Raw genomic sequence first — 26,305 nt, forward strand, 5'->3', positions numbered from 1 at the left:
TACTGCTGCGTTCATAATTATATTTGCTAAAGTCGGGCTTAGGAAGGCACGATAAGAAAGCACGCTTTCAATGTGTGTCTGCCGGCTAAATGACTTCCCACAGAGAACCAGTTCTTTCTAATCTCTCAAGATAGCCTAGAATTTGGGAAGCATCATATAGGGCTGCAATAGAAATCTTGGAGAGCAGTCCCGCCAGCTGCCTTTATGCGCGGCCTTTCGTTGGGAGGGTAATCACCTCCAACTCTGAACAGAGCACCTGCAGAGACACGGGCTATTCAGGGATAATTCGGAGCAGGAGCTTGGCTTCGGTGACGTGAATCATCCTCCGCAGGAGGGTCTGTCTCTCTCTCCACGGGCTGAGTAGTGATCCTGCAGAGAAACGTATCCTGAACGGGGTGAAATGCGGTGCCAAGAGCAAAGTGCAGACGACGGCACCTGTTCTAAGAGACCCACACTCTACATCCAAACCCGGTTGGTTTTGTCTTTTTTTTTTTTTTCCAATTTGAATCTTTTCCTTTTGCTTCTAAGTTTTCATATATTTATAATATATATTTTACTGTTATCATAATATTTTTTTCCACAGCAAATGTCTAAAAAAACTAACCACAAAAACCAACCTAATTTCAAAAAATTCAGCTCTTTTCCTTATTATAAGAATTACTTTCTCCTGTAAGGAGGAATAATTAGAAAATATACTCAGGGCAGTGAGGAGCAGGGACTGAGCTGACACCACCCTTGCTGCAGTATCCTCTTTCCACATCGTGTGCTTCTTTCTCTTCCTTTCATCTTCCAGCCTCCGAACTTCTGGGGTGGCAAAGTATCAGTAAGGCAAGTGGGAGAGGGACAACCCTCCCTGGAAAGGAGGGAGATGTTCCAAGACAGGGGGAAAGGGCAGGGATGACAGGACAAGCGGTGTCGTTGCCCTCTGGGAAGGGGACAGAGGGAAGAAGGTTACCAGTTGCTGCAGCAGGTGGCTTTGTTGTGGGGCCTCCGCAGTCTGTCCCCTTAGGAATTTCAGAGCATCTCCCGCGTTGATGAACACCGGCACAGCAGTCGCAAGGCAGGGCTACACCCTGTAAGTCCCTTATCCTTGCTTCACTGCAGATCGTTGCTTCACTACAACTACCTGAATCATAAGGTGCAAAATCCGTGTGCGGCAGGCTTAACGTCATGTCTCTGAAACGCTGCTGGCTTCACTTCCCTTTCCTACCGTAGCTGGATCCGTAACAGGCAAAGCTACGGTAATTCAATTTCAAACATGCAAGAGATGTGTCTTGTCCAGCTAAGCAAACTTAACCTTTAAATTGTTTAATCTCTGCTATTTGACTATAACATCTGCTATTAAAGGAAATCAATGTTACTCTTGAACAGCTTAGTCTCTGTAATTCCATGCAGGAGAGATAATCCATGTCCTCGTCCACTGATGTTAAGTTTTGGACAGGATACAAACCGCACACACACCTGAGGTTTCCCTACCAATAAGCGGCCGCCTACGTAGCCCCAGGCGCCTCCAACCTGAAGGACCCGCGCTGAATGCAGCACAGCGTGGCTGGGACTGCGGGCGGCCACGCATGCGGAGGGGACGCAGCCGCTTATCGGACTGCTCAGACCGAGCACCCCAATTACCACCATTTGTCGGTCACTCGCACTGAACTGTTTTCCTTGTCCTGGCTTACAACCATGCTGCCGTTAGCTGGTGGGCACTGCCACCGCTACACCTCTTGTTTCAACAACCGAGAACGGTAATAAACCTCCTAACAGCACAGAAATCTCCGATTATCGGGCTCATTTCCCCCGTCTGTCTTCAGACAGTCGCAAAGGTGGCAAAGTGTCTGAGGGAACAAGACGAATGACGAGCAGCATGGAACTCTGAAGACACTTAGAGGGTAAGACTACACTTGAGGAACCAAAAAATTTAGGGAAAATATCTTCCCATTGTCCTTCAGCATGGAAGATACTTCTTCGTAAGTCGAGGATGATTTGAGCACAGCACCAGCAATTTAACTTGCTTAAAAACAATGCTGTGTGTTTCCAGCTAAAACCTAATTCCTGTTTTCTCTCAGAAATACTGCATTATTGTGCATTGTTTTAAAACACACTTTCTCATAAGTAAGAATTATTGATCCGTATGGTGCATTTTTGCAAACAATATACATTTTTCAATCTTACTTAATACGCTGCTGTTGTATCTGTGCTATGCAGCGGAGTATGTGGTCATGACAAACACATGGCTTAGGCAGGATTTTAATCCTATAAACATTTAAATGGCTGTTCAGATTCATCTTTAATTTCATGTTCAGGAGCTTTAACAGCCTGATGCAAGAGGGGAAAAAAATCCATATGTGTATTTTTCATTTGTTTCTCTAATGACCATAGGAACACTTTAATACTATTGTTTAATGTTAGTGATGACTGTGGGACTTACGTTCAAACTATGACCAGAATAATATCCGATTGTTGGCTTAGCACACGTCCCTCCTGCACATACTTAATCCTATCAATCATTTTAGGGGGCAACAGAAAAGATCTTTTAGCTACCAGCCGTTTTGCCCATGCAGACGAATCCTACAAAGCATGGAAAAATTTTACTGTGAGTAGTTTGAACTGAAATAAACGTAGGGCAGTATTTTCAAAGTGGCCGCCTAAACACAGGCCCAAAGACGCGGAAGAGCAGTCTGAATTTCCATGGCCCTCGACTCAGACAGCCCCACCGGGCACTCTGATGCTTGAGCATCTCTGTAAACTCAGCCATTTCCCCCCGGGCCTTTCTGCGTATTTTTTGAGCGCAAACCTGTATTAATGAAGTTTGAGTATTTTGAATTAAGATGAGTTGTTATTTTGGGAATACATTTCATATCTGTCAAATTTGATCTTTCCTATTTTTTAGAGAAAGAAAAAACATACCAGCACCAGGGTACAGTAAATGGAAAATATTGTGCACTCTGCACTCAAATATGTGTTACTCACATAGCTGCTGGTCGCAAACGTTCAACCCTAATGGTCTGGAACAAACTTTAAGCGTTCAAGTGAAGTGCAGATATCCGCTGTGCTGTTTCCCAGCTCCTATCATGTGCTTTCCAGGCTGCTGGCTACATTTCCTAACCCACATTTCTCTCACTTATCACATTTTTTAAATGAATGAATGAAATGTTTATATCACAGTCAAGTTGGGCTACTTGTTTTTTGTGTTTGTTTTTTTTTTTCACATAAATGATGATAGAGAATGGAATATCTTTAATGCAATTTATAAAAATAAGATATATGCCAATAACAACATTTCTGAGAGCTGGAGCAGTTAAAGTGTATGAAAAAAAAAAAAAGGCAGCTAGTGGTTCACTCGTATAAAAAGAGACAGATAAACTCTCAGCCTCAGGCCTGTAACCTGACCCCATGCTAGCAAAATACCGCTACCACGTACAGCCTGGCCGACTGTAGCACAATTTGCTGTCAGTATAAACCTACTTACTGAAAGCAAAGTTTATAATCAAGGATTTAAATGAGCAATATCATCCTCACCATTCCCACGCCTGCCAAAGGCTTGCAAGCCCAGAGAGCCGCGGCACGGTTGGCAACCACCCTGTTTCAGCTAGGAAACCCCAGAAGTGCCATTCCCCTTCCACCATCCATCAGGGATGCTGTCTCAAATAACCGACGCTCAGACAAGAGTACCTTACCAACTGCATATTAGAAAGGCTACAAACATCCAAAAGCTTTGCGCGTACAGACTTCAGGATGCAAAAAAGTACTTTGTGTGATGAGGAATTTGACAACCCTCCGCAGCTTTCTAGCCCGGCCACCCATCGTGAGAATGTAAGATAACAGAGAGGTTCATATCGCTAGGTTTAAAACAGGCTGCAAAACTTTTGCAAAAAAACCAAGCTCAGAAATCCCACAAACCTCAGAGTCAAGGTTCATCCCCCTGCACAAACCCGCGCGGAGCGTGTGCCCGAGGTGGGTCTCCTTAGGCAGAGCGGGTACCTGATTCTCTGAGAAACTGCTCACAACGAACAACAGAGACACAGCCATCAGCACAACGCGAATCGTATCAGAGGTCTCTTAAAGCTCGGACTTTGCTTTTTGACAGCGGCACCCGGTCAGCAGGACAAGGACAGGGAGGCCAGAGAAGTTATCCGGACTGGAAAATGCAGTTCTACTATAACATGTTAGCCAACATGTGTTGTTAGCAGAGTTTTTTTAGACTTACTTCAGTAGCCGTGGTTCGTATTGAGAGACATCTCAGATGATGTTTTGAAAATACTAGATGATTTCTAAGCTAGATTCTAAACATAATTTAAAGATTAAAAATCCAGTTGATTTCCTCTGATTCAGGAAGGCTCACAAATATCACACGACGTTGTAAAAGTAACTTTTGAATTTCGTTAATTGGTAATTACTCTTTTCCACAGCTTCAGGTCTAGTCTAACCTACGAACACGATACGGCTCTAGCAAAGAGCTACGCAACACAAGCTGAAGTATAAAAAGCAGAGAGGATCAGGAGATTCACATTGAAAGCGTAATAAATCCTAGAAGTACAGTGCTCATCAGATATGCCCACAGTGTGCTTTGCGAGGATGTTGTTAATTTATTTCTGTAAACATAAATTTTAGCAATGATTGAGAAGGCCACATCTGAAAGAATTAAGTACACTGCATGTCATCTGTTCCATAACTAGTTAAAACTCGATCATATTTTAGGTAATATATAAATGTTCCCTGCACAGAACTCAAACCTTAAGATTCATGTTGTTTTTCCAAGTTAAAGGCTATTTAATATTCATTAAGCTCTCAAATCCTTCAGAAAGTGCTACATGTACAGATGCCTAAGTCAGTCATGTTTGCAGTTTTTCATCAGGCTACAATATAATATGAATATATTATAAACTGAAATGAATTTCCTAGTATTAGCAATTTTTCACAAGTGTGCCTGGCTTTAAAAATTCACTGCAGTGTTTTCCAATTTCAGTAAGTTTTCCTGTTCCAAGCCATCTTTGAGATATAGATATTACCACTCAGCTCTAGATTATGGCATTCATACAACTTTTTAAGTCTACTGTCATTACAAAACATCCTTTCATTGTGTCAGCTCCTATCTATCATTTGTTTAATATTTATTACTGCTTGTTTAAAATGTAAAATTATGCTAACTTTTAAGTAGAGTAATATTTACATTTTGCGGCATTACTGAGCTTAACTCTGAAGAGTGAACGGGTGGAGATCACCACCTTCCCACGCAGCTTTCTTTAGAAACTTCTCAAGCAATTCAGCTCTAGGCTCATTTGGGAGACGTAAGTGGGGCAGCGGGGAGTTAGGAGAGAGGGCACATCTCATCCTACTCGTCAGAAAACAACCTACAGCGGCACTAACGACAACGTTAATGGGCGGAATTGCTCGGAAGCTGACCCGCGTATCTCACAGTGGGTACAGGTGGACCCCTGGGCAGTGCTATCCCGTCTCCTAATGAAAATGGTGCACACATCTGAAAGAAAAGACCGCTGTACGTTTCCTCATCTTTCTCTTCCTTCTAGAGAGCATTCCTCTCATTCAATACACGCTCATTGCCATGAAGAATGCCCTTTGAAAAAGATTACTATGGTTAGAATTTTTTTTACATTTAATATGCTTTTTCTCCTTTGATGCGTCGTGATATTTTTTTAGTCTCTAGCTTTTTTATGATTATTACAATGCTGAGCAAATTGAGAGAGAATCTGTCAATTTTTTGTCAACTAAATAAACAGACTCCAAGGTTTTGATTTTGGTGGGGGAACACTCTGATATAAAAACTGAGATAATAATGAAAGACTATTTTCAGTATAAGGTGACATCCTGAGTATAAGCAGCTACAATACTCCAGAATTCAACAAGCACACTAAAAAAGTTCTGAAACAACAACAAAAAAAGAAAATTTGTCTATTTGTCTTTGTCTATTTAAAAACAAAAAGCCTAAGCAAACAAAAAACCACCCCAAAGCCTTGAAAACCCTCCAAAGGAATGTTAAACTAATGACTGGCAGGCACAAACCTGCTCTGTAACTTATATGTGTCTTGCCCTATTATTTCATATACCTATTTTCTTAAATGAAAATAGTAATTTACAGTGTTTCCTGAACTGGTCATTCAAAATATACATTATCAAAGGGTAGAGTTAAATTACCCATACAGTGACTTTAAATTGCACCTGCATGACAAACAGTATAATCACTGTTGCCTTTGGAGTGAAGAGGAAGTTACGAGTGGAGATGTGTGGGTAACACACAATATAGGATTTTAAACTAAGTATAAAGACCTTTAATAAACAATTCCAGCAGCTTAAATTGCATAATTTGATACTTTTTATAAGGAAAGAACAGGAAAAAGAAATCTTTTGGGATCTTCTAGAGTTTTGGGGTTTTGGCTGCAATAAGTTTCTACCAATACTGCTGTTACCACAAATGCAAACAGCTTTTAACACGCCGAAGTATTCTGCAAGTCCGAAGGTCTGACTTTCAAAACAGAGGCTCAAGGTGACTCTGTAGACCAGCATTTTTATTCTTGAGACTTCAACATTTAACTCCTGAGCCCTGCAAAATACTGGGTCTCCCCTGAAGATCCTGAAGACACACCTAAGCGAGTGCCCAGAAACTAAGATCTGTTCAACGTTGCCGAGACCAGCGGTGAGCAGTCTGACTGTAGCCCACCTGTGACTCAACACGGGCATGGGCCAAACCACCATCTGTGCGTGGTATCATACGTGGACTTGCCATGAAAAAGCCAAGCACGCAAAAACGGGCAGTCTAAACAAAGTACGGTGAAATACAGAGAACACTTGGTTCTCCTCAGGGTCCCACAAGATGAACACAATAAAAGGAATACAACCCGATATGTCTTCTAGAAGACTGACTGCAATTTACTGCCCAAACTACTCCAGGAAATTTATAGGGATATTCTGATGCACATAGAGAGAGCTCCAAATGAGAAAAAATTGGCCCTTGATGCTTTGCTTGTTTTATGTGGCAAGCCGATTTGTTTAGAAATAAACTAACTACATCTGAAAAGGCAAATGATTATTTATTTCATGGGAAATTGAACTGGGTATTTATTTACACATTTTAAACACGATCAAGTACAGCAGTTTGGCAAGCTTCTACTGAGAAAGAAATGCATTTTAGCAAATGGTGGTATGTCTCAAGATAAAGTGGTTTTAAAAACCATTACCATTTTAATGTCTGCAGATTTCACTATTCCTGACACTAATATACTCATGCCCGAAACAATCTGAGTCTAATTTGTATCGTTATTTATCTGTTACTGCCAAATAAGTGCGTTCAGTGGACAAGTCTGAAATCTGCCATTATACATCCTACATTAAGGGTGCAGTGTCATCCTGAATTAGAATTCCGCTGCCATTTACCTCTTTTTATTGACAATGAGCAGCATGCAATGCCCAGTCTATAAGAGAGCCAGAGAAGGCATTTGGTTTATTGATGATTTTCCCTGTTAAATAATTATCTGCTCACTAGCACTCCAGTGGACCAAATATATAATACATGGGACAGTGTTTAATCAATTAAGTAGTTCCTATCGATTTAACAGGCGATTTCCATGTGATACGCATCAAAGTAAAGGGAACACTTACATTCATCTTACATAATTAAAACACCCACGTAATTTTTTCCCAGGGTTAGGATGATTGTAGCTACATACTTCCTTGTTTCCCTAGTGAGAATATGGCTTTCTCACGTTTCCTTCGATCTCTATTTTGTGTCTTAAGACTGTGCACAAAGAACCAACTGGGAACAAAACAGTTTCTTTGGATTTTTGGTACTGACCTTGCGGACCCATGAGGGCCGCAATTAAGAGAAGGGGGCTTTGCTCCCTGGGTCACTGGAAGTAAGGCCAGATTTTTGATCTGCATCCAAGCCCAATATGTCATCACACATGAACAGGAGAGGTTAAAAGGGCAGATTTTTAAGCATTTGACTGTGCAACTGCTGCCTGATCTGTATACCCACAGCTTTTACAGTTGCACACGCAAATTTGGCAACTATGCACTCAGATGGCCCCTCGCAACTTTGAAATGTTAAAATACATCCTTAATGGATACGCAGTCAGATAAGTAAGTTGCTGTGCCTACAGGAGATCTATACACACATTCATAGCAGCCTGAGTTAATGCGAATTTAATGGTATTGTCCTAAATGAAGACAAATGAAAACATACAAATTTTCATGCAAAAAGAAGATTTGCAATTAGAGAAAACTTTTTTTGTTTATTCTACAAACAGGTGAGTGGATATACTAAAAAGATCAGGTAAATTTCTGACATATATATATTTCTGACATATATATATAACAGCCATCATCCTTTCCAATTTATAACAGCAGCTTTATCTTTCTAAGGATGCTTTCCTTAGACATTTTTAGTGCTTTTATAATACCAGCAATTAAACTCTGCAATGCTGACATCACCAGAAGCAGAAACTGGTAATGCCCCCAGTGAGAATTGCTGAAGAACCCTGGTTGACACACTTACTTGTACCAAAAACTGGCTAAGGCATTGGGGCAATACCTCGTAAAACGGCAAGCGGCATTGAGATGCTTATTTAGCCGAAGACTTCAAATTTAACGTCTAAACAAAAACACATCTCCAAGCAGCACACCAGCCTTAAAACCCATACCAAGAGCGTTTGGCATCAGCGTGGTTCTGACTCAGCAGAAAGAGGGCCAGTTGACATTGATAAAGAAAAAACATTTCTTTTTAGCAATTAACTATTTCCAACACTGCAGCTGCCATAGGACATTCAACAGTCTATCATCTGAGTTTTCAGAAGTAATGCCTTTTTTTTTTTTTTTTTTTTTTTTTAAGTTTTTTGCCATAAAAGGGAATAGCTTACTGGAAAATATGAAAGCATTTCAGATTTTTTAAAAAATCCCAGTTTTTCTCTCTTGTTGACAGTGCTTAGAAAATGTGGGTTGACTTGTTTTTGATTGCTGTTTAAATAACAGATTAATTTAATAATAGTTGGGATATTGAATAACAACAAATTATGGAGTGGGACAGCCAAACCCCGACCCTAATGACATTCTTATGTTAATTCTTATTTTCTTTTAGGCTCCTGCTTTCTTAATAAACCCTATATTTTTGAAAATCATTTTTAAACATTGCAAATTATCCCAAAGTAGTATTTATGCTTCACTAGTAAGAGATAAGTTTACATACAAAGAGTGTATTTTATAGGTCTGTATACATTTAGTGCCAAAGTCCACCTAAGTATATAGGTGCCCTTCCATTGACTGAACAAGTTTTCAGCGATGGCTGAAAAGGCGAGCCAGCTGTTTACGAAGTAATTAGCATGCAGTCCTTTCTACTCTGTGTTATTTGTGAGGATACTTTGATTTAAATCCAAGCACCCATGATTAAAAATTGTGATTGGAAACATTTATAAGGAGAAGGCTTAGTTTTCACAACCGCAGTCGGGAACTGCTCCCCTCGGTGACTGTGAAGCGCGCGGCACTTCTGTAAGATCAGTAACAGCACACCCAGGACGGAATAGAGCCTCTGGCTCTCACTACGTGACCTTCTGGACTATGACTGTGACTTTGTTAGCAATAACACGGTATTTGTGCTCCAAAATGTCTTATCTAAGTAACGTTATATGGTTTCAATTAACATCAGTCATCATTTTTACATCTACTAAGAGACCGCTTTTGGTGGCTTTTTTCAGACAAGGGCTCTATAGTAGTGCCTGACATCGTAGGAACAAAAGACAGTGACTTGAATGAGTAACTTGTGACACGAACATTCTTACGGCAGAGCATTTGCACAACTTTTGCTTGCAAACCTCTTCACAATATACCGACTTCTTCAGTGTCTTTCAAATAGGTTTGCAGTATTAGAGTGGGCATGTATTCAGCTAAATATTTACAAATATCTTTTCTATTCATAATCAAGATTTGCAAGTACATATCACAAACAGATTAATCTATAACATGATCCAAGGAGGACACAGAAAATAATCCCGCTGACTCAAAGGGACGTGAATCGAGAGTCCAGCACGCAACCGATGCCGTGCAGAGCAACCACTGAACACAGCGTCAGTGCAAGGCTCACTCTATAAAAGGCCGAACCCTAAATTTTGACTGATTGAGCCCATCGTTCTCAAATTACAAGTATTAAGCAATACACTTGCTTGTAAAAATATTTATTGGGACTGAGGCTATGAAACAGAAAACTGGGTCAGAAGATGTAGGTCTACAAAGGACTTTGGGTCAAATTCCTTAGCTGTTCTGCGGGAAAGTGTCCTGGGTTATAACAAAAATATTTGGAATCCAATGCAGTCTGCAATCTTAGATGCAATTTGTAGATTGTTAATGACAGTGGGTAAACGGTATAACGAAGAACTTTCCCATGAGAATCTAATAGTTCTTCTGGATTATTTCTTTAGGTTTTGCCATTGCTTGTGGAGAAAAATAATGGGTGCCTTGAGATCAGTTTGTAACTTACAGGGTTTTCTTTTTATTTTTTTGTTCCACTGTGGAACACAAAATGTTTTTCTATGAAAAAGATCTTAGCGCATTATTTTTGAAATACTATAATTTTCACTAAACTCAGTTTCCAACTCAGTGCTGTCCAAGTATTGCAGAATTGTGTTATTTTTGAAAGTTATTTCCTTTGACCTGAAGTTACCTAAGAGGACAGACTGAAATCTGCATTCCTTTGAGAAAACCTGGTCCTGTTAAATTTATCCTTTTTCATGGAATCATGTCTGTTTGCAATATTTAAACGTAAGAGAAATATGATAATTTGTTGCACAAATTCTCAGTAATCTTCTGTAAATAGTCACAAAATAAGGCTGCCTGAATTTTACAATTCTGGCACGAAGCCCTTACAGCAGTGTAACATACATTGTATTTGATATGTCAAGTGGAAAAATCACGGCTTGATTTTGTTGAGTTTGTACTTTTCAGGCAGTGGGACCTATCGTTACACTTAAAGGGCTCCCTAGGACCAATGTCCAAAGCACTTCCATACTACTATCCCACGAAGCCACACCAAAACAGTTATTCATACGAGACACTGATGATTTCCTTAGAATTGAAAGTTGGTCAGCAGCAAATTAAAAGTGAATATTAGCCCTCAAAATATATCTCCAGTGTACTTCTGTTTCCCGTTTTAAAACAATGAGGATATTGAGGAGAAAATTTAGGAGCAAGTGCAAAAGCACACCTATTGACTTCAAAGAGAAGCTTTCACCTTTATTTGCTAATTGCATATTGATTTCATCTAGAAAGGGAGAGTTGCAGCAATTTTTGTTTAACTTAGAAATACTTCCTGACATTTATATTGATAGACAAATTATTGCTGTGAAGACTAATCTCCTTTGCGATGACGAACTCTCAGCATAAAGGAAATCCAATTAAGAGACTTACTGAAGTACAGATATTGCATGAACAATACCTATGCAATTCTTTAATTAAGACGTACCGTAACTACAGTAAAAACGTCACTGCACATAGGCACTACATGCAGAGAAAAGACATTTTCAGTATGAGGGAGGAAGGCTAGACTGGTCTTTCTCTTCTTCTAACCGCAGCAGGGACACCTCTGCAGCAGCGCCGGTAGAACTGACGCGGCTGCAGCACCGACACGTGAGAGCTGTTACGCGTAACTCGCTTCCCAGCACTGAAAGTCTGGAGGACAGATTTAATCCTCTCCCACTCTTTCAGACTAACAATTCTAAGAAGGAAACACTGTTTGGCATTCAAGTGAAACAACCAGATCTCACTGTACCACAAGGGAACTTCTAACCTATCCAGCAGGGTTTCGCTCCTGTCTAGCAGAGCTCACAGCGCTACCCTTTTTGTATCCAAATCTTTACAGAATATGCCCTTAAAATGCTGCCTGTGTCCAGGAAAAGTCTTAAAACATTCACTATTCCTTGAAATTAGCATAAGCCTCTACTGGTTTTACATTTATTGGTAGAAAATAACAGGCACTGCTTTAATTTAAGAATATCAAACATTTAAATGACCCCTGTGATAAGAGAAATGACACCCTGACAGAGGTCATCATACAAGATAAAACATAACAGACTCGTACGTTCTTCAACATAACCTTGAATAATTCAGTTTTATTGCTTTGTCACAAACAGTTGTATAAAAAAAATTGAAAGGGCTTACTTGAAACAGTCATCGCAAGCAATATTCCCCGTGGTCTCCTTTATAGTGCGTTCGGAAACAAAAGCTGGATATTCAGTATCACAGGGCTCTAGGGTTTGTTTCAACCTCTGCGCTATAGGCACAGGAAAAAATATCTTGATGTTAACATGGGAAGAACAGCACACAAAATTCTGAACAACATGAGATGCGGTATTACAGAGCGCACAGAGAACGGAAATGTTACTCAGCTTCTGCCACCCTGTGAGATTTCCTAGGCAGTGCATAACACTATATTTTCAATTAAAAAAAAAAGAAAAGCTTATCCATGGAATGTAATTTTGTAAGACATAACTCTTAAAGTAGTTATTCATGGTTTAGCCATTGCCAACCTACTTTACATTTATGCTCCAGCTTTTATTCTTTCTCTGTATATTCAAGACGGACTTACTGTCGGTTCTGTTTCAGTGGTGCCGTGCCTCGCTAACAGTTACGTATGGGGCTTTACCTTTATCTGGTAACTAAACTGTGGTACGTTTTACTGAAGCCAAAATGCTTTTTTGGATTACAGCTTGGGGATCTCTGCAGAGTTTCATCAGTTAGAATAACTCTGCGGGTGGGGGGCAGAAGTGTTACTTTGCCCCGAACCAATGCTTGTTACCTGCTTCCCAAAACAGTAATAATTAATACTCCGTAACACTTTTAATCTGAAGCCCCTGCAGCGCAAGTGATGAGAAAACGTCACTATTTAAATCTTAAAGGCTGGGAAATTGAGGTACGAGGGAGCAGGGAGACTGGGTCAAGGTCAAACTACAGGACAGTGGGAACTGAAGGCAGCTCGCCTGCCCCTCACCCCGATGTATCTGTGGACAATGTCTCTCCCTCTTTCCCTTTCTTGTTCTTCCCCCACCCCTTCATTCTTCCTGAACACGGAGGTACACTTGCACATCAGCACAAATGTTAAGCCTATCTTAAACTAATTGCTAAGTGAGAAAACAAGACAAGGTATGACAAAAATAGATTACACTAACCAGGCTCTTGGACTCGACAGATCTTCCATTCAAGAGAATCTGTTCCAAAGGCAGTGGCGTATCTATTGCCCCGCGCCGGCGGAAGGAGCAAAACTGCACTTGCAATCACGCACTAGGACACGCATTTCTGAACCGTTCATAGTTTTTGTATATAATTTAAAAATATTCCCCCAAACGCACAGAACTCAAGGAAGGTACTGAAGCTGGTCAGAAAAGTTGTGTTATTTCCGATGTTTTCACGATGGTTGTGACATATTTAACAATTTAGCATTTTCTTATGAATTGTCTGACTAGCTCTACTGCACCTTCTCCATTTCTCTTCTCCTTATCTGTTGCCAAGAATGACTGAAATTTATCACCTGTATTTTGGGTCCACCCTCACTTGTATCAACATATGGCTTGTGTAACAGAGAGACCGCCGGAGATCCATGGGTCTCAGATTTCCAGCACCTCGTTGGAGTCCAGAAGATGAGGGGGGCTGCCCAAGGTTTAGGGCATCATGTTCTTCTCTCTCACTTACAAACGTGATTGAGATTGCAAGACTTTGTGCAGTATTTTTCATACGAGGGTTTGGTAAATTGGCAGCTGCGTGGGGACCCTCTAAGATCTTTGTAACGTGGTGTTCCATTAGTGCCGCAATCTGAGCAGGAAGCAATTTCCCCATTAGAGGAACTGGGTTTTTTCCTGAGCTTTGTTAAACGTTGTTAAGTAAAAGAAATGTACGAGTTCATTAGTCTTAATTTCATGAAGTGCAGTCGTAATTATTACAACTCTTTGTGGTAAGGTAGCATCTACAGGAGAACATCGTTAAGCATGTGCTTTCCTCTCCTGCTGCCCTCTCTCCTGTGAAATCGCTCTTGCTTTTGCTTTGCTAACACACGTTGGTTTCCGAACAACTGTCCCTTGCTCCCTAACCAAACCTGAACTGGGCAAGCAGTACCACAAAAACGATGATATTCCAATGAGCACGAGGGGGTAGTTTCAATACTCTTACTCATCAAAGAAATGGAGTAAGTAGTTAAAACTGCACTTTCAACTAAAACATGAATGAAAATCCCTCAGCCACGCTTGTCTGTCAAAGTGCTGTAACGATAGTTTTATCTTTAAGAAAGTTATTAATGCCTGTCTTCTGTAGCTACTACATGCTTAAAATATAAAACAGACATTCATTTGGATGAGATGAAGAGGGATGCTGTCTTTAAAGGGTTATTTTCCCTAACATACAATGTAAGTGCCATGGGATGTTTCATGTCAGGATATATTGAGGCAGATTTGTACAGTACACTTGAAAAAACATCCCAAAAGGTTACCCTTTCCCTACTCAGGCTGCACTGCGCTGTTCTGCAGACACCAAAGACTAAGACCGGCGTACCTGCCGTTCTTCTTCAGATACAAGGAAGAGTTTTGCGTTTTCTGGGTCTAGCACAGCAAACCCTACTGTCCTTCACAGCCATCAGCGTAAGAGACATTCTTCATCGTGGAGAGGGAAATCACTGGAAGCTTGGCCTTGGTGTTTAGCAGATCTGTCTAGGCCCTGCTGATTACGAAGCAGCCCTAAAAGCCACGAGCGTCTGGCTGGTTCTCACGAAGCTCCATTCATGTACCTGCATCCGATCTACATCGGGCTCACAGTCCGTGTAACAGAGGAATTGGTCTGTGTTGCAATGCGGTGTACACTTTACGTCAGTATGGGAAAGGCTAAGTTCATGCACCTAAATCTCCAGAAGGCTCTTATCAAACCTTCACCTGCCGCAGACGCCCGTCTCAGCCCCCCCTTCTCCCTGCACAGCATTTGCCACTTGTCGGGCAGTAGCCAGACACGTGCTTTGCCATTTACTGCCACACTTCCCCGTTGCTCCAGGACAGCTCTTTCTGCTAGAAGAGCTCCACCATCTTATTGCTCCAGGGGGTACTGGAATATTCCAGGGCTTCAGCACGTTCCATTTTCCCGATGCCTTGACTTCAGACAGGGTACTATTTTGGCGTAAAGACAGCCCAGGACCCAGGCAATGCAAATATAAACTGAAGCCTAAAGCAGCGATTTTATCCCCTGCTTTGCCAAGGAATATGCGAATCTGAGGCTGCAAATGGAGTTTAAGTCCCTACACCAGTAAGCGGCGTGCGGCACAACTTGCCTGTGAAACAGCCCACTGAAGAGCACTGCTCCTGCAAATTACCTCTGTACTTTTGAGCAACACTTCCGAAATGCGACAAAAAGTCTGCTAAAGTATAAGAGACAGTTGACATTGAAAACTTCCAGTTCTTATGGGAATTGTTAAAATTTCATTGCTATTTCAAATGAAGCCTCCACATTTTTAAAAATTATTGTGAGTAAATTGAATTTGAATTCATCTAGATTTTATTACTTTAAAATGTCTGTTTTGAGCGGAATGATAAAACAAAACGCAGTTTTAACCAGTCTTGCTTAAAAATAAAAGCATAACATTTATTATCTTAGGCCTTAAAAATCATTTTCAAATGAAATTATATTGAGATGGCTGTGGACTTTGGTTGAAATGGCATTTTCCAGCACAGTAACCCCCTACATATTACAGCAGCTCTAGAAAAAGTATAGTGTGAGCAGAAAAAGGCTACTGTAATTGCTTTATTCGCAAAGACTGTTTTGGAATGAAGAGAAACATTTCAAAAAAACCCCCATATTTATTCATTATCTACTATTTTAACTTCTCCATTATAGTAGTGTAGTGTATCCCTAGAGTACAGAGAAGCACTTTGTGGTTATTCGTAGAAGATCTTAATTATCTTGTGTTTTGGGAAACATTAACGAAGAAGAGGGTGCTGACTCGGGAGACAAACTATTGTTATCAGATGTCTGCTATTTAATCTAAAACATTTTACGCGTATCTGAATGTAAAAAATCTAATTTAATCTAGCCATTTCTGTCATCATGGCGAGGAAAAAAAAATTACACTTACCTTTTGCTGTTAGATCAGAGTGCCACCAACTGCATAGATTAAATTCCACAAGGAACCTAAAGAAATCATCAGAGTTTTCATATTATCCCACAGAATATTTCCAAAACTCTAAACTGGCAGTAGTTCGATACCATTAATCCGATTTTAAATAAAGGCTAACACAGAACTGAAATTCCTGTTACTAGCATAACTCCGGGATTATCAGCTGCTGCTATTCTCGTATTTCCACTGCGTTGTATCTTGCCACCGAGAATCTATTCTGAAATTAACCCCATCTATAAATAATAGATTTACCTATTATCCATTTAAATTATTAATCTTATTTAAAGTGTCCAAAAAAATTCTCAGTGCATGGCAGCATACAGTGTTTTTACTGTTCAACATTATTTAACATTACTTCTTCGTTACGCAGGGTATTTGGACTCTAGTGAAATGGCACAGGATTACAACTGTCCTGGCTCAGTACAGGAGTGCACAGGAAATACTTGCTCATATTAATTCTGGAAATAAGATAATAAACCGAATTTATTTCTAGGAGCAGAAAAGATTGATTAACCAGTGTCTAATCAACTCTAACTAGACGTGTAGAGGACGCATTTTCCCACTAAAATACACTGCAAATTACTTTGAAGGATGGACTGAAACGCGTCAGTCTATCACTTATTGTAAGCGTAAAGAATGCGAAACCAACATCCAGTTTATCATATGGACACGAAGCCACAATACTTATAAGCACAGAAAGTTTCTGGAAATTTCTGAGGCTGTTATAGGTAGCATCAAAGTCTCATTTTAACATTATTTCTTTCCCTGACACTTACTTTGAAAGCTACATTTAAAATCAATCTCTGCCTTCTGGCAATAGCCATTCAGTTAACTCTCCTTAACGCTCATTCCAAACTTTGATGAAAGCTCGTATCATTTACAATTAAAACAAAATGACTACAAGAAAAAAATTATTTCTATTTAATTAAAGATAAAATTCACTTAAATCTGCAACTCTGCTCTCTGATAAGAATAATAAAATATATAGGTTAATAATACAAGATTCATTTTAAGGCTTCCTGTTCTGCATATGCTATTTCTCTCTGATTTCTTAAGCAATCTCTCTTAAAGGTGATGCTCATTATGTATTAACTTGAAATTTTAGAAGAAGATGAAAAAATTCAGCAACATCCAGAGTACACCTTATCTGGCGCATGCTGTAGAAGGCCCATCCTACAGAAACCCGCGAAGCGACAAACAATGCAGTGAGTCGCTGCAAGAGTTTGCCCCGCGGACGGCAGCCCACCCAAGCAGCGTTACAAACGGCCAGGCGTTTCTGTAACATTTAACAGTAACCACAATAATAAATTTGGGTTGTATATTGCGATCTGCTAGAGTTACTAAGCAAAGACATACGGTTATAAGTGAAGACCGTGAATAATGTAAAAAGTGCAACTGTGCAGTCGTACAGCCAAAATTTTGTCAGATTTTAAAAATGCAAAATTGGAAAGCAAAAAATTAACAAATATTACTATATTTAAAATCATATAATAGAAGCAGCACAGTGTATGTAAAAGGCGAGAAGTACAAAGATCATTAAGTATTCAAAAGTACAAATATTCATTAATTCATACAAATATTCATTAAGTTCTTGATGAAATTTACTTACAAGACAAGCTCGGTCATAATCCACTTTACTGCAGCAAAGAAGGCATTATAAGGCTGAAGAGAAGCAACTCGTTTAATGAAAGGGCAAAGCATACAGCATTTATATCTTAACTGAATTCTTCACATAAAGACAACGTTATGACATTCAAATGCATGGCTAGCATGAGGAAAAAGAATAACAACTTTTTTTATGAAGAAGAAAATATTATCGACTACTATATGAATATTAAAATATATAATAATGAAATTCCCTTTTGATGTAGTTGGTCATATACACCGATTATCAGTTGGAAAAGGAACGTTTTGCAAATGATTCTTAAATATTTAACCTCTAGGGGTTCCTATTTCCCAGGCTATTGCTGGAGGAACAGCTCTGGTGGATAATATGGGCTTTTCTTAGGCTGCAGTTCACGGGCCTGCCTCTCTCGAACGTAAATGTCCATCACCTCCGTCTAATTACACTAGGAAAAGCTTCTGAAGTTTGACTTTATCTAAATTAAGTTATCCGTGTGTTTCATATTGAAGGCCCCGTTGTAAGCACTTGAAGGAGTTTTTAAGATTCTTCCCTTCTCCCTGTGTTTTTCTGGATCATAACAAATACAGAAAATACTTTGGAAAACCTCTGTTTACAGTACTTCTACTGCATTTTGAATATTTTATTTTTGAAAAGAATATCAATAGGATTATTCTTTTATGAAAGAATCGCAGGCAGAAAAGTCAGTTTCCAGAAATCCGGAAAGGAATCTATCCTTATCTCACTCATTTGTGTTAGGGTCTCCCAGCTGCATAAAATTTCACAGACTTTTCAGATTCAATATCAACAGAGTATTTTAGCACGTGTAAGAAGTCATATCGACTTTAAGAGAACTACTCGGATATCGAAAATCAAGCTCAACTGTCCTGAATCAGCCCCTCACTGAAGCAGTGCCGCTTTGCACAGCAGTAACTGCCCATTTCACGTTTTGGGAGGTCACAAAGGGTATTTCTGCACGGGGCTGATAACTCACGGAGCCAGGGCCCTCGCGTGGGTCCGTGGCACGACAGGCTGAAAGCGCCAGCCAGCCGAGTGCAGAATGCCCCAGACACTAAAGATTTTCACCTATTAAGAAACGTCTTGTAGGAAAAGATAAAAAGCAACAAGTCTTTCCTGGAGATGAAAAGAAAACAAAATTTCAGCCCTGTGCGACATCTTATTTATTTTCATTCCAAATCAGAAAGTCTGAAATTTCACACCCAAGTAATTAACTTTGTTGCACACTTTTGTTTTCATAATGCCAAATGACTGAGTGTAAAACAATATATTTATTATTGCTTATGAACAATACATATTTAATGTAAAATATGCATAATATAATATAATGTAATAGATATAATATCATTAAACTATTTTAATATGAGAATTAAAAGAATAGAAAAAGAATAGAAAACGAGGAAAAAAATTTGTTTTGACATTTCAGTGGAAAAATATTTAATTACATTGATATAAATGCATTCTCATGAAATACGATTTTCCTATGACAGCCTTTTCCACTCAAAGACCGTTCCTTCAAAAACTGCAGCAAAAACTGCAGGAGTCTTACTTATTCTCTGTGTGTGCGTAACCCATCACCGAGAGTCACGGGAACCGAGCCGGGCGACTCTACGGCACTGACACGTTTGCAACAAAGCGGTTCTATAGAAACTTACCTAGGACTTGAATAAATTAAAACAAGAAAATATGCTAAATAACAAAGTATCCGGATATCTTTTAAGAAGCAATCCTACGCTGGTAAAGACAAGGACCAGATGATCTAGAAATCTCTTCCATCCCTCATTTATCATTTTAGTCCCACAGCCTAAAAAGCTGTGACAGAAAGAGGGGTCCAGCCCTGACAACTGCTTTCCACCACTTTGGCAGAACGCTGTGACAGACCGACCCTAGCAGTCCTACGGTCTGCGGTGTCTATGCTCCACTTCAACGCTGTTTAATACAGGAACTTTTTAAAGAGCCTAAGTCTTCCGCCTATATCTATTCCTCTATTGATAAATCCATAATTCTCAAAGGGAAGGATAAACATTTGTGAACAAACATGTTGCTTACGTAGAAACTGTACCAAATGCTGCCTAATAACCTGATTATATGTACAAAACTGGACATAAAACCAGGAAAAAAATACTTTTGAGGAACCTAGCCCTACCTGCTTTTAACGTAAGTTCTCTTTATACTTTCTCTGTAGCCACGGCTACTAGGAGTGACTGAATCAAAAGGAAAATAACAAAATAATCAAAGCTCTGCCCATCTTTCACACCGACCACCATAAAAAAATCACTTGAGGTTTAAAGAAGAGTTTGGCTATCTTTAAAAAAATAGAGAAAGAATACGCTCGCCATATCTCCCACAAGAGTTGCAGTTTTTTTCTCTGAAAACACAGCACGGACAAAAAGTGGAATAGCGAAAATCTCTTGGATTAAAGTCACTTGTAAGAGCTCCACGTGCCGGGTGCGTATGCAAACTGAGCTGAAGCCCCAAAGCCTTGGGATGGAAGGTCGTCGCTAACAGTTTTAATATATTTTAAGCATTTTCATGCAAATATGATTCACAGCATCCTGTTCTATTGCACTGACAATTTAAGTCTCATTGCACAGTCTGGTACTTATTATAATGTCAAGATAGTCTTGTTTCAGGTTTAGGCTGTAGCAGAAAACAGCCTGATAAGTGCAGTAAATCCAGACTTGTAGGTATTTGAAAAACAGACAGTCATGTAAATATGTAAATGAAAACATCCCAAAACCGCATATGATTATTAAACAAATCATAGAAGCTATATATAGATATTTGGAAGTTACCAGAAATTTGATATTTACCCAACAGTTTACGCATAGGCTTATTTTTTCTAGGTAGATCTCTGTGCATTTAAAAATACTATCAGATAACTTTTCCAGACTGGTAAAATTGCTAGTGTGTTTTGCTGCTGTCTTTACATGAGAATTTTTCTTGCTGTTCCTGTCATATATTTGTTAAAACGGTTCCTTTTTAATATGCAAAATCTATACTTTATCTAACACCTTATCTGTTCTGATAGATTACTATAGTAATCAGTAAGACATATACATGATTATAAAATACCCTTGGGCTTATAACCTAGAAATGTGATTTGGCAGGAACGAAGCGCTGCCCTTGCGAGACCCACCCAGCTGGACCCTGAGCAGGTCTTGGGGAGGGGGGCGTTGTGCTCAGGTCTCGTTGCAAGGCCTTCAATTCAATGCGCTGAAACCGCAAAAAACCTTAGAAGACGTCTTCTGTAAATACTAAGGAAAAGAATGGGTTAAAATCACTGACTTGAATGCCTTGACAACGAACCAATCCTTTCATATAAAAAAAAAAATAATCTCAGTTTTTAATTTGCATTGCATTTCTGCATTTGTGTATGCGTTCACATACGGTGATTCCAGTCCCCCAAGCAAAGCACAATCTACAGCCAAATTTACAAAGTCATAAGAAGGAGGATTTATACGGTGCAAAGAACATTCTGACATTACCTCAGAAACGGTGGCCCAGTGTTAAAAATGAGTGCAGGGGTATTTGAACTTGAAAATGCTTAACACTTTGCATTCGTTTATAATGAAGCGTTCCCTGTATGCACTAGGATAAACACAAGAGCTGTAAGCATTCCAAACCAAAATGATGGGCTTACAATGGCGATGAGATATTTGCAACAATTTTCTTTGATGATTGCATGGAAAGGTGCTCAGAAAATTTACTATACTTACGTCCAGTAAGCTATGGGCACTGTCGCTACTCTCTTTGTTTGTTCTACACATGGCCTGGTAGTCATAAAGTGTAATTCTACAGAGAAGAACAGAAAACTGCTTGACTAAAAGAAGAAAAAACAGTGAAACACAAATGATGATATGCAACAGGCTGCCCACAAAGTAGACAGGAAAATAAAAACTGTAACGGCAGCAGGGAAAAGAGGGAAAGCGATCATTAAAATACAGGTTACACAAAGGAGAATAAAGGTAAGAAACACTATGAAAACTTTGGAAAGATTTTATCAGACTCCAGAACAAAGCAAAAGCATAACCGGGAGAAAACAGGGAAGATACACATACAGCGTGACACACGATGATATAACCAATGCAGGGAGGAGGAGAAGACACATTCAACACGATGCTTAACAATTGGTTCTGGACTGAGATCAGCACATTTAGCCCCAGAAGGTGAAAGAGCCTATGCATCTGAGGGGCTTCTCACAACAGACGACTCTCCAACTCCAGTAAAAGCAGAAAGACACTTCTACAGTTCCAGCATCTCAGTGCACAACTGGTTTGCAAAAACACGGTGTTACTTCCCAAGAAGAGAGAGGATTTCAACGCATTCACAGTACGGATAATTGAAGCAGGATGGGTCTGCTTTTGCTTCTTTTCATGAGGGCAAAATACTCCATGTCAGGTACCTGCTCTAATAAACATATGCTAGAAGCCTCCTCAGATGCATAGTAAACGGACATTTCTTTCTGCTTGTGATTTTACACACCATTGATACACCTCAGAGATCTAAATGTAAAATCCAGAACTCAGTGCATGGAATTGTGATTATTTCTCTAAATCTGTCTGTCCATAGAACAATTAATTAACTATATCCATCCACATAAAAAGCATTTAACATCTACGGCAGATGTAAAGAATCTTTAGCTGATAAGTTGCAACAAGCGTAAATATATAAAAGTTACTCGTACTATTTGAACATATCCATTTGACTGTTGCATCATCAGAGGGACAAGGGAACACAACTGGACATAGATGGTTCATAGATGTATGAGATGGGACGTCAACGTTTTGCAATGTGTGCCTTGCTTCTAAGTGAAGAGGAAGGGAGAGCACACAAATTCGGCTACGGAAAAGATGTCCCAGAAGCTGCCAAAAACAGGTCATGAAATGCATTCAGCATCACCATGAGGCATTCTGCACTGCATGCCATGAAACCTTGCAACCTGTACCAATAAAATGTTGTAATCCATTGTGGTAGAAACTGCACATAATTTTTCTGATCTAATTTTGTGACAGCAACCATCACTAAAAGCTTCTTTATTATGCCTATATGTTATTTTTTGGCTTACAGGCAAAATATCTAACATAATGGATCTCGCAGCTTCAACTAAACATTCGGTACATGGTCATATTGCTCACATGATTAATTTTATCTTATGTTCAGAATAGAAATGGCTAGGAAGCCATTGTTTTGTGGACCGGCAGAGAGAGGCACATGGTAGACAAACGCATAACTAGAGACCTAAACATGGGTGTAAGGTGAACACTGACCATCTTTGGCAGAATCACGCCCACAGCCAGATCCGCGCACACAGATCTGCCAAGACAAACAGAGCAGTACATGGTGTAAGCTGTGCTGCCTGTATGGCATGCAGTAATACACCACTTTCCCTAGCTCCTTTTTTGTTTTCCTTTATTTTTCCCCCCTTTAACCGTGGCCAGAATCCAGCCCCTGTAAGGTAATCTCTACAGCTCAGCCTTTCCAGGCTTGGTTGGCTTGACTATTTTATTGCCCTAGATCCAAGGACCGTCTTGCATGTCCCCTTGGACCCCCTAGCGATGGTGGCAAGTGATACGTGCACAGACAAGGGCAGCTTTCAGATGTTCATGTGCTCTCTGCAGAGTAGTCAAGGAATTCTATATGGATGAAATGGTCCCATCCTGCTTCATTCGAAACCTAGTGTTACAAGTAGAATAGCATTCAGTCTTGTCTTTATTCTTTATAAACAGTGTTTCAATAGAATAAGTTTGGTGACCGTGTTTGGTGTTCGGAAGCGTAATCGATTTCTCAGCTTTCACCTTCACACACCAGAACTGCTCAGTCAATCTGCGGACTACGTTCTGCTGCTAAGAAGTGTTAATCAAATACTATTATAGAGCGTCATGTGGAACATCTGTTATAATTTGAACTCCAATTTAAATATTGGAAAAAGCCTTTGCCCTCCTCAATATTTGTACTTGGATTATATGTCTTATGTAATTATTACATTGTAATAGATGCAATAGTTTCTTTAAATGTTCAAAGGTAAAAAGTCATTAAAAGGTTCAAATACGTACGCACACAAATAACCAGAAATATAATTAATATTACGCCCCAACATGCTAGATTATATTTTTTGTAGATTGTCTGTTGTACTGGAGGGAGTATACACAAGCTAAGATTGTATTATGAGCAAGAGGAACAAAAGTGATACATGTACGTAGTTAAAAAACTTTCCCTTTAACAGGGAAAGAAATTCTAAGCTTTAGAGTAAAGGCAGAGGGGAAGAGTTGTAATAAACAACCTCAAGATCATTGTGGAACACTGCAAAATTGTTTGGAAATACCTGAATATCAGCTGTGCATGATATTATAATGAGTTTAGTTTTAGTAAATACATTTTAACGTGTTTCCAGTGTGAAGATTCTGGTCCAGGAACAAAGTAGAAAACAGGTAATGTACCCAGGTTAAAAAGAAAAAAAAAATTAAAAAAGAGCAAATCCTTAGAAAGGTACACAGCAGGCAGAGATTTCTTAACCAAAGCCGGGAATGAGTTCTGTTTCTTGAACGATGTATTCCCATCCCAGTAACTTTCCAAGTGGGCAGGTTCAACACCTATCTGAAAGCTCCTAAAGATGATTCAAACAACTATAACACGACGTGCAAAATATGCCAGCAAAACATTATTGCCAAATGATCTTAAAAGACCTGATTCTTCCGCACTAAAAACAAATAGGGATTTTGCCATACACGTCGAAGATCGGTGTATAAAGCCCATAACCACGTTGAAATCTGAACACTGCAACATACTGGATAAATTCTGGAAAATCTGTCACTATAAGCTCATTATCATTGGGTTCCGAGGCATTCACCAATTCAAATCCAGTTTTGTTCTGTTTTTATTCTTGTAAAGGTAATAGGAAGTTAAAAGTCTTCCAGCCCTATTCTTTATAATGGGGACTACAGTATTTGTAGTCAAAACAGTGGCATAAGACACCGTGGTGCTTCTGTACTCAGGTGTCGTTTACAGAGTGTTATTTTATTGCTAATGTCTTTCTAAAATGTAGAGAATAAGCTTTCTTCTCACTCAGAGTTAACTCACTGGTGCAGAAAGAAAGGCTTCCAGATTGCCCCTTTCTGAAGTTATTGTGTTACAGTTTTAGATAACTGTTTGCAGCTAACCGTATCCCGTTCAGCTGACTATGGTTAGTGAACACAACTGCCCGCTCCCCACCATCCCGTCTGAAGTCCATCCCGGTGCCCAAGTCCAGGCATCAGCACGTCACAGGAGCGCTCTGCTGCTGCTGCGGATGCCGTCCTTCAGACTTGCTGACATTGCCGTGCTCTGAACTGCCACAGCTGCCCCTATTTCCACACCTGCGACTCAAGTCCACAGAGCAATTGTTTTCTACGTCACTCATAGGACAGACGCGGACTACGTACAACCCTCTTTAACTAATGGAAAATAACTTACCAAAACCTGAATGTGCACCTCCATTGAATATAACTTCAGGGGCCAAATACACTTGAGTAAAAACCTTTTTATTGTCAGTTTCCTGATACAGTAAATTCCAGTCTTGTACTCTGCAATGTAGTTACAATTGAGTATGAATCTGGCTCAAGAAAATTAAACTTCTAAGACCTACCAGCAGCACAGGCTATATTAGCAGATACACTCTATTGCTTTCAGCTAGATTTTCAGCACAACTATGGATTTCTTCTTGGTAGTGCAAAATACCCTCACGGGCAATTGTAACAGCTGAAAGGTCTTCAACGCATAGAATTTCAAATGTTTTGCCACCAGTTCAAGATTTGGGGATTTTCATATAATGTGTAGGAATAATAAGCTTCTTACCAGCGAAGTAAATGTCAATTCCATTAAAAAAAAATCACAAACAATAAAAACCCCAAACAAAACAAAATAAAACAACAAAACAACAACAACAACAAACAACAAAAAACCCCCAAACAAACAAGGAAGAAGTGCTCCAAAGAATCAAGCGAAGGAAGCCAATAATACGGGATGCCCTGCCTGCTGACACTATGCTTTACTCAGTCGTCTACGGCAAAATTATTAGTAACTAGAGCTCACTTGTGGAGGAAAGACGTCCGCTAACTCAGACGCAGGGTCTGCAGCCTGTCTGGCATTCTCGCAAGGAGGGGGAGGATACACAGCGTTGAACGGTACGGAGAGTACGCTGGTTTCTAAAGCCTAGAGAGGGTCCTCGTGGGGAGGCAGCAGGACACCGTAAGACATCCCATACTGTTGCTGCTCTGTCTCTCCCGCCTCCATTGACAGACAGATTATTAGTGTCCAGAAACTGTCAGATTAACACCCTTCACCACCGAGAACATCAATGAAAAGCATAAAAACAAATTACAGCATCCTGACAAAACAAACTTGTCATCACATATCTTTCCCCTTATTGTTCAGCTGTCCCCAGCTGCAAAGGTGCTCCAGAGCACAACACGGATAAAAACTACAACTCAACCTGTATTTCCAGCGCACAGAATGAGAACTCATTTATATGGCACCCATGCCGGGGTTTC

The 26,305-nt window shown here is 39.8% G+C and overlaps 1 protein-coding gene across 5 annotated transcripts in view; it reads right to left on the reverse strand.

Annotated features, from left to right (window-relative positions):
• Positions 1 to 26,305, reverse strand: part of CACNA2D3 (calcium voltage-gated channel auxiliary subunit alpha2delta 3) — a 551,583-nt gene that overhangs the window by 6,564 nt on the left and 518,714 nt on the right. For 4 of the 5 annotated variants that reach the window (XM_063348451.1, XM_063348449.1, XM_063348450.1 and 1 more), the window contains 4 exons: positions 21,497 to 21,572; positions 17,748 to 17,800; positions 16,097 to 16,152; positions 12,154 to 12,265 (listed from right to left, as the gene is read on the reverse strand). In XM_063348451.1, the coding sequence (XP_063204521.1) occupies positions 12,154 to 12,265; positions 16,097 to 16,152; positions 17,748 to 17,800; positions 21,497 to 21,572 (297 nt within the window). Of the gene's footprint in view, positions 1 to 12,153; positions 12,266 to 16,096; positions 16,153 to 17,747; positions 17,801 to 21,496; positions 21,573 to 23,047; positions 23,094 to 26,305 lie in introns of those variants that run through there. The other variant, XR_010072843.1, reaches the window with a different exon arrangement.

The sequence above is a fragment of the Chroicocephalus ridibundus genome, chromosome 10 (genome assembly GCF_963924245.1).
Source record: "Chroicocephalus ridibundus chromosome 10, bChrRid1.1, whole genome shotgun sequence".
Classification (NCBI taxonomy): Eukaryota; Metazoa; Chordata; class Aves; order Charadriiformes; family Laridae; genus Chroicocephalus; species Chroicocephalus ridibundus.